Here is a 9,230-nt window from a genome sequence, read left to right as displayed (position 1 = left end):
AAAAAAAAAAAAAAAAAAAAAAAAAAAAAGATAAAGAAATGTTGGCTTCAGTGGTGCACACCTGTAATCCAGCTACTAGAAAAGCAAAGCAAGAGGCCAGCCTGGGCAACTTACCAAGGCCTTCCTTTAAAATAAAACAAAAGGACTGGGAGTGCAGCTCAGTGGTTGCTTGCTTATTAGCATACTTGAGGCCTTGGGCTCAATCCCCAGCACTACAAAAAGAAAAATGAAAGAAGGAAGGAGGGAAGGAGGAAGGAAAGAAGGAAGGGAAGAAAAAAATCAGCAAAGAAATAATCCAACTGCAAGAGGAACGCGCAGTCCTTGGCCTGTAAACATACAAAAGAACGTCTCTCGCTTAACTAAGATTCCTAGTTTGGCCCATGAGTTAGCGGCTTGGTCCACAGGGTGGTGCCACTGGGCGGTGCTGAGGATCTTTCAGAAGTGGGCCTGTGGAAGGTTCCCAGGTCGCTGGGGGAGCTGGCGGCTCTCTGCTTCCCCTGGTTTGCTCCAGGGCATGATCCCACCGTGACACGCCCCCTCCCCAGAGCTACCAGCCCCGAGCAGAACCCCGGAACTGTGAGCCAGAATAAACTGTTTCCTTTGCCAGCCAATTATTTCACGTCACTGTAGCATCAAGCGGACTTCTGGAGCAGACACCACGCAGGACACCCCTCAGACACCCAGTCTCCCCTCTATGCTGGGCTAAAAGCTGGTGTGGATTCCCTGGAGGTCAGTTTGGGGACATGGACCGAAATGTTACACGCACAGGACATTTGACGCCAAAACCCCACTCCTAAGGGGCCAATCCCACAGTCACAGGCACAAACGCCAGCGTGAGGATCCTTGACCATCGTGAAAAGCCAGACAAGAGCAGCAGGGCCATGTGACAGACAGCCTGGGACTCGCTGGTTAGAGGAATGAGCTGCCTATCCTACCTGCCCAGAGAGTGCAAAGCCCTGGGTTCCACTCCCAGAACTGGATAAAAAGGGGGGTGCTCTAAAACTATACTGCTACCCACAAAGCCACGCACAATGTTATTGCGTGGAAAAAATAAAAAGCAAGCGGCAGAAGCTGGATTACTTTTGCTCTCAAGATGTCTGCATGATATTTACATATAAACTCTTCCTTCTTTTTTCTTCACAGTGCTGAGTTTGGCACCCAGGGCCAGGCGCTCGACTCTTGGGCCTCGGCCTGGTCCTTTGCAACACGGACTTTGATAGAAGCCCTGAGTGAGGTCCACACACACACAAAATACTAAAGGGCACCGCCTGCTGTCAACATGGGCCACCCTTAGGAGAGGTGGGAAGGAAAGGCAGGCTCTCCTTTCCCTCTCTAGACCTAGATCTTTATTTTTTGCTCTCTAAGAATGACCTGGCACTGCTTTTTGGGATGAGAGGAGCAAATGCAAGAGGGTAGTGGGAGCCAGCAACACAGGGCAGAGAGTTTGCACACAGACAGCAGGTGTGAGCAGGAAGCAAGGACCAGGATCTGGGAGTTGAGGACCCCGTAATTACAGAAAACGCTGTGCGGTTGGGGACCTGTCATCCCCCTTTGTTAAATAAGGGTCATGCCTGGTTTTCACTTACAGCCTTGTTTAATAGAATTCTCCCCAATGCTGGCCCCTACTCTAGGAGTTTTCCTTTCATCCTGAGGACGCCGTGTGGAGAATGACGCCCTTGATGGGCCACAGGGGGAAACTGTTAGGTCCCGGGTGGGCAGACGCAGGCTGAGGCCAAGGCCCACAACTCCTGCCTTTGACAGAGACACACGAACGGCCCAGGAAGTGGCTTCCAGCTGATCGAACAGGAACCTCTGGCCCCCTGGAAGGAAGGGGACGAAACTGGGGATATCCAGGGCCACTTTGGGCTGCAGGTTCCGGGCGGGGGCCCATCACAGTAGAGGAAGGTTCGCCGTCAGAAGCCAAAGAGTGGATCCAGCCTGCCCCACACTGATTAAACTGGCTAAGCGGCTGGGTGCCCAAGTGCCGCTCACTTCCCCTCTCTGAAGGGCAGCCGATGACAGCAGGGTTCTCCACAGAGCCGTGCCCAGCGGCAGCTGCAGGGCAGGAGCAGGGAAGCCACACTGGGAATTCTCCGCATTCTCTGGACCCACTTTTACCCCCTGGTCGGTCCTGGACCAGAGCTACCCTTGTGCATTGGCCATTGAGGGTCACAGGAGGCTCAGTGACCCGGGAAGTCCCCACAGGGGTCGCACGGCAGCGGGCCAGCGAGTGCCATGCGGTGCCTCCCCGGGAACCCGGGCCTGTTGGGGGGCTGCCTTCAGGGCAGGTGCTGAATGTGCCCTCTGTCTGTGCCACCCAGAGAGAGCGTGGCATGTGGCTGGGGCCGCCCTGACAGCTACACCGTGTGGATCCCACTCTTGGCAGCTGCTCCGGGGCTGGAGCTGCAGACACAGGCGGGCCGGGCTCTTCCTCTGGCAACTGCTCTGGCTTCTTGGGTCGAGCCCGGGGTGGGGGGGCGCCTCACCCACTGCCATGTGTCTGGGCCCACAGAGATGGAGGGGGTGAGCAGGGCCAGCTCTATTTAAGGTATTCCCCAGCTGCCGGCCGAATTCCCGCTCCCTCACCACTGCGCCCGGGCTTGGCAGACAGCTGGGCGGGCTGGCCAGGGGAAGGGAACTTTGTCCTGGGCCCCAGAGCCAGGATCTGTCCTCTCTGCCCCACCCATGCCCCACCTTGAAGGAGACCCACCTGGCCTGGCCACTCCTCCCCCATGGGGCCTCCTGTCCCCAACATGAGGGCCCTCCTGTTCCAGACCCCCCAGCTCATGAACAGCCACAAGGACAGCTAGAGAAGGGGTGGCCCCGATCTGAGATGGGGGAAAGAAAGGGTCCATCCCAGAGGAGGCAAGCTTGGGGCACTCCCAAGGCTGGTCACGCTAAACTTCCAGGTTGCAGCCCAGGAGGAAGGACCATCCTGGGACACGGCTGTGTCTGTCTCTCCAGAAGTGGAATATCGCAGACCCTCACAGAGGACTCTGCAGGCCTGGCCGAGGCAGGGCCACACGTGAGGGCTCCGCTCCCCAGGACCAATGAGGTCGGAGGGACCTGTGGCGCGCATGGCGGGGCTGTCTCTGGGCCTCAGGAGCTTCCTACCCCAGCCAACCTCTCCCATATCACACTCCGACGCTCACCCGGGAGCCTCTGGGGGACACAGCAAGTCCTCTCCTGCCCGTTGGAACTCACTACCCCACCTCCCTGGCCTACGGTGACATTCAGGCAGACCTCCCTGCCCCACTCCGGGTCTCAGGGAACTCTGTGCTTCCATGAACCCGCACACCACACCTGCAGATGTCATCCTGAGTGCCTACCCCATTAGTCCCTGTCTGTCCCCACCCTGAACACAGGGCCTGACCAGGGGGCTTTGGGAGGCAGACAGGCCGCGTCTCCCATGCAACGAACCATGTTCCGCCTGTCACCCACAACCAGGAGGACCTCTAGACATTGTGAGACACTTTGGTCACAGCCACCCCAGGGCCGACCTCAGGCCCATGGTCACAGCAACCCCAGGAAACGCCCACCTTGGCACAACGGGGAGCAGGGACGCGAGCAGTAGCCCTGACTCCCCCCATTCTTCAGCTGCAAAACTGAGGCTGGAGGGAAGATGCCAGCTCCAGACGGGGCTGGGACCCGCCCAGGACATCAGCCAACTTGCAGGCCCCAGAAAGTAGCGCACCTCCCTTATAAGGCAGCCTCAGCTGCTGTCACTGGAGCCGGGGTGGGGGGGGGCCTGGGGGGGTGGAGCCAGCCACCACCCGCAGGCTGCGTTTAGGTTCTGCAGCCCAGCCCTGCCCAGAGAAAGAGAGGACTACGAGGACCCGGAGGGCCACAAGGAGGGCGGCAGGCTCAGGGGCAGGCTGGACCTCGGACCACGGGCCCTGCATGCAGCACAGAGCTCAGGCCTCACAAGCTTAGAGGTGGGCACTCAGACCGCCTGTGGCTCCCGCTCCCTCTCCTGCTTTCAGCCAGCTAAGACTACCGCTTTCCTCCCTTCAAACGCCGACCCCGCCAAGAACCCCATTTCCAGCCAACATCCTGCCCAGAGAGCCCATGGAGTGTTCTGCACATCCACTGCACTCCTAACCCTGCAGGGATGAGTGAGAGAAAGCATCTTCTCCGTCCCTGGGAGCCCATGGGGGTCCACGGGTCCCTGCCTCCACCTGCAAGAGCCACCCAGAGTTGTCCCCAACTCATCACCTGCAGGCCATTCCAACACTCTTTTATTGAGCACCTACTATGCTGTCTCCTGGGATTCTCTATGAAAGTACAGACAACAGTCCCTCAAGAAACCTGGGCCCTAGGGAGTGAGGGGGAAGAACTGTGACGAATACATAGCCAAATGTGGATATCACTGGCTTACAGGAAGTTCCAGCTCCTTTCCACTCTCTGTATTTCTGCATTTCAGGAAAAGGGTAGGGTATCACTTTTGCCAGTTGAAAAGGCTATATTTACATCAAAAAGAAGTCCAGCAGAGGGAAGGAGGCTCAGAGCAAATTTATGTCCCAAGCTGAACACCAGGTCCTTACAGGAGAAAGACGCAGAAGAGCCTAGGAGTCAGAGGAAGTGAGGCCACCTCCAGCCTCGAGAAAAATGTGTCGGAGTTTGAGGGATGCAATGGTGTAAAGAGGATGAGAGTCAGGGCTGAGGGGCCCCCGAGACTGGGGAGCAGTGCGTAGGTGAGGGAGCTGGTGAAGGCTCGGGTGGGGATGGCTTTGGGGCTCAGGCTGGGACCCAGGAGACCCCATCCTAGAGATGGAAACAGAGGGGCTGAGAGCCTGACCCAAGGGCATGGAGAACCCCGGAATGGTCGAGGAAGGGCTCGGAGGTGGGTATTCAAGGAGACCGGATCTCGAGGGCACTAGCAGTAGATTCACCCACGATGGCTCCATAAACTTCAGCGCCCTTGGGAAGGGATGCAAACAGAGACGAAGGCAGCGCTCACTGGGTTGTGTCCCTGGGCACCGCATCTCATGCCCAGCCCCTTCCTCGCTGTCTGTCTGTCTCCCCCTCCTGCCCTGACTGCCTTAGGTCAGCCACCTTGCCCCACACACAGCCCAGAGCCCGCTGGTCCTGCACCCAAAGCATGAGCTGAAATAAACTTCCCTCCCTAAATTCTCAAGTTTGGTCACAGCAACACAAAGCTGACTTGTCGGCCCTCCCCACCCTGCCCACACGACGCAGCTGTATCCCAGGGCAGGGCCAAGGTGGCCAAGGAGAGCATTCAGAGAGGGGCCCCCAGCCCAGCCTCCATGGAGGGCAGAGGTAAGAGCTGGGCCTGCAGGAAAGACAGGCAGGAAGCTAGGCAGAGGGGAAGTAGGACCCAGGCCCAGAAGATGGGACAGGCTGTGACCAAAGGAGAGGAAGAGGGAAAAGGAAGGGACCTTGGAGGACGCCCAGAGAGCTCAGACCAGGACCCGGAGGAGAGGAGCACCTTGGCTCACTCCACACTGTCCACAGGAGCTGGACCCCACAGGCTGGGTCCCTCTCGGGCACAGCAGTTTAGGTCCCCAGTGGGGTGATGCAGTCTGCTCTCAGCACTCTGACCTTCCACCCACAGAGGCGTTCCACCAGCACGGGCTCGGAGAGCTTCCCTCCCGCCCAGGCCTGGCTGCAACCCAAGCTCGAGGCAGGCTCCCATGACATCCTCTCACTGCCCCTCACCGTCCCACCCGTAGCTAAGCTCTGTCCTCTGCGAAACAGGGGCCAAGCAGTGTCCACTGGAGGAAGACCCGCATCCTCTCACGTGTCCCCTGGCTGTGCCACTCTGAGCCGATGCCCAGGCTGTGCCTCAGAGCCTGCACCATCTCCCGCTGCTGCAGCCAGCTCCAGCTGTCATAGAGATCTGGGGCCAATGTTGTCCCAACCACATCCTGTTTGACTCAGCAGAGTGCGAACACCTCAGCCCGGGAGGGGTGTATCCGGTGGCGCATCAGACAAAGGCCCCGGACACAGAAGACCATGAGGGACAGGAAGTGGCCCTTGCCTCTCTGCACATACTGCCCGCGCCTTTGTCCCGACACCATGACACCTGCACCCACAACCGAGTACGGCCTGATGGGTAGGGAGCTCTAGAGGGTCAAGTTTGGAGAGATGGGAGAAACAGAGACACATTTCCAATGCTGGGAAGAGGCGTTAAAGGCCCATGAGGCCCTGGTTGCTCACAGTGCAGTCCGATGCCTGGTGCCGTGGGAAATGCAGAGTTCTCAGCCCCAGGGCTGCCAAGTCAAGCACGCATGCTTAAATGGCACAGGTGATTTTTGTGCTCAGTAGCGCATTAGAAGCCCTGGGCTCCACGCCCCGCTGAACCCAAACACCAGGCTTCCTTCCAGTATCTACTGACCACCGGAAAATCCTTGTTCCCAAAGGAAAACCAAAAGAACCGAAAGCCAGGACTTAAGGATCTGTGTGCACACCCAAGCTAGAGCAGCAGCTTCACAGCAGCCAGAAGCAACCCAGGTGTCCATCAGGGGATGAAGGGTAGGAAAATGTGCCCCCATACATACAACAGAGTGCCCCAGCCTTAGGAAGGAAGGAAGTCCTGACACATCCTACAAGGCGGGTGAGAACAGAGGGCATCATGGGAAGGGAAAGAGCCAGACACGAAAGGGCACATGCTGTACGATGTCACTTCTGTGAGGCCCCTGGAGCCGGCAAACTTGGAGAGACAGAACGGGAAGCAGGTCTGTCTGTTGGTGCCCAGGGGACAGAGGAACAGGGAGAAAGTACTAAGCGGGGACAGAGTTTCTGCCTGGGATGTGAAAAGTTCTGGGGACAGATGGTGGGGATGACGTCACAACACTGCAAATACACCTGCCACCATGGACTTCACACTTCTAAACAGCTAAGATGGTCAATTTTATGTTACGTGTATTCGCTACATTAGAAATAGTAATAACAAGGTAAATAAAAAACCAAACTGTTCGGGTTGTCTAAGCCAAAGAACACTTACTGAACATTTATGGAATTCTGACTCTAAACCCAGAAATGAACTTGACTTTGAAGGGGCTGAGAACTCTTGACATGTCCCATGGGACTCAAGGCAGGGCGGCACACCTCTGAGCAGGGCTAGTTACCTCGGCCCTTTGTCCCCACGGTGTGGCACCATGTCCCTTGCAAGCTCTCCACACCACATAACTCCGAGTTGGGTGTGCTACAAGGGTACTGCTTGGTCCCTCTCCTGCCTCCCCCGAAACAGAGCTGTGAGCAAGTGTCACCGTCCCCTGGTCCGGGGAGCCCTCGGCCATGCAATCCTAGGGCAGAGGCTCGAGCTCTGCAAGGTATCCGTGTCCTTGGCCACGACCACCCCCCACTGTGGAGGAAGGGGAGGAGGATGAGGGCCGGGCACCATCAACACAAGAACACTGTCTGGTGCAAACTGGAGGGGAACATGAGGCCTCTCCTCCCAGGCAGCCCAACTCCTCTTTGCAGGCCCTGCCTCTGTTAGGCCACCCGCTAGCCCAGCAGTCACCAGAACGGAGCCCTTCTGCAGGGTTCAAGCCCATTGCGACCCAGGCCCCTGGAGGATCCCACAGCAGTTCCTGTTTGAAGCACCACTCTCAAGCCTTCTGGCCCTCACAGTCCCAGGACCACACCATAGGGGCCAGCATGGCCCGTGCTAACCAACACTGGAGGCCCTGGCAACCCAGAGATTCTTGACAAAGCCTCACTGGTGTCCCACTGGCTGCGTTTCTGTGTGGGCCCCAAGGACAGGGAGCCAGTGACACTTCTCTGAGCCCTGGGACATCACTCTACATACTCAGGCCTTTCTCCCCCACGGCCACTCAGCTTCTTCCAGGACCCCACAGCAAAGCCCCAGCCCCAACCCTGCAGCCTCGGGGTCCCCATGCTCTGTCACTCACCCTCCTGGTTCCTGGGCAGGGCCTCAGCTGAGGTTGGCTTGGCTTCCAGCCTGCTGTGCAGCTGGGACATTGGGGCAGGCTCGGAATTCTCCAGGGTCTGGGACGGGAGGGGACAGACAGGCACCTCAGCTGGCTTGGGCACCTGGATCTCAACCCTCTTGGGGGCTGCGTCAGTGGCAGGGGCGATGGGCGCCTCGGGGCCCTTGGAGGCGGGCGTCTCCATCCTGCGGTGCGCTGACTCCTGGGGCTTGACGAGGGTGATCTCCGTCCTCCGAGGTGTTGGCTCTGGTGTCTTGTGGCCCAACCCCTCCGCCCTCTTGAGCCCAAACCGTGCTGGCCCGGAGGCCCCCGAGGCCTCCACCTGCTTAGAGGAGATGTCGATGGACAGCTCTGTGCGCCTTGACACCGGCTCGGCTGCCTTGGGCCCTGAGAACTCAACCCTCCGCAGGGAGGGCTTGGGGGAGCGCTGGCTTAGGGAGTCCACATGGCGGGCGGTGGGCTCTGAGTTCTTCACACCCAGCTCCTGGAATTTCTGAGTGGAGCTGGCCACGGTGCGGAGCAGCGGAGTCTGGACCCTCCGGGTCGGGGTAGAGTTGGGCTGCTCGACTTCCTCAACCTCGAAAGATCTCTTCAAGGCTGAAAGACAGAGCAGGACGCAGTGAGAGGTAAGCGTGGGACACAGAGTGTGGTTGGTGCCGAAGAACACGCAGTGGCGAGGTGTTGAGCTGACCGAGGTGGGTCACATTTATTCCCCCAACAACCTGTGACACAGAGAATATTATTTCCTTGGTATAAATGGAAAAGCAGAGGCAGAGGGCACCTGAGCGATGTGCCCGGCAGACTACTGGTCAGCCTGACACCAATGCCAAGGCTGCCCAGCTTGTCCACACCAGCTGAGCTTGGCCCTGCCCACATGCTGGCCATGCAGGACGCATCATCTTGTGGCCCAGTGCTCCCGCCAGCTCATCCTGCTGCCACCTCCATCCAGGTCTGCACCCTCTGAACATCGGGAAAGTGCCCAGGAAGTCGCCATCCTTGTGTCCCCACAGCCACAAATGAGAACCAGCTGCTGGGCCGCACAGAGCACAGCCACGTGGTAGGAACATTCTGCAGCTCCTTCCGCACAGCAGCCCAATGCTCCTGCCTCAACCCAGAGCCCAGGATTACCTGGGTCTGCACGGTTTCCTCCCCTGCCCCCAGGGAAAAGGGCTGACAGCTGCCAGTCCCCAGCAACAGCTGGATGGGGCCATGTTTGGCAGCTCTTCCTTCCTGCCTTGTTTCCTCCAAAAGCAAACACAGCTTTCGCCTCTGCTATGTCCAGTGCTTCCTTTACTTTTTTTTTTTTTTTTTTTT

At 58.2% G+C, this 9,230-nt stretch overlaps 1 protein-coding gene across 4 annotated transcripts in view; it reads right to left on the bottom strand.

Annotated features, from left to right (window-relative positions):
- The window catches only part of Septin9 (septin 9), a 165,952-nt gene that overhangs the window by 56,629 nt on the left and 100,093 nt on the right, over positions 1 to 9,230 (bottom strand). For all 4 annotated transcript variants that reach the window (XM_010618478.3, XM_010618474.2, XM_010618479.3 and 1 more), the window contains one exon: positions 7,878 to 8,513. In XM_010618478.3, the coding sequence (XP_010616780.1) occupies positions 7,878 to 8,513 (636 nt within the window). The remainder of the gene's footprint in view (positions 1 to 7,877; positions 8,514 to 9,230) is intronic.

Source organism: Fukomys damarensis, unplaced genomic scaffold (assembly GCF_012274545.1).
Source record: "Fukomys damarensis isolate Sample0158 unplaced genomic scaffold, DMR_v1.0_HiC HiC_scaffold_23, whole genome shotgun sequence".
Classification (NCBI taxonomy): Eukaryota; Metazoa; Chordata; class Mammalia; order Rodentia; family Bathyergidae; genus Fukomys; species Fukomys damarensis.
This window is presented reverse-complemented; position numbering and strand designations above follow the sequence as displayed.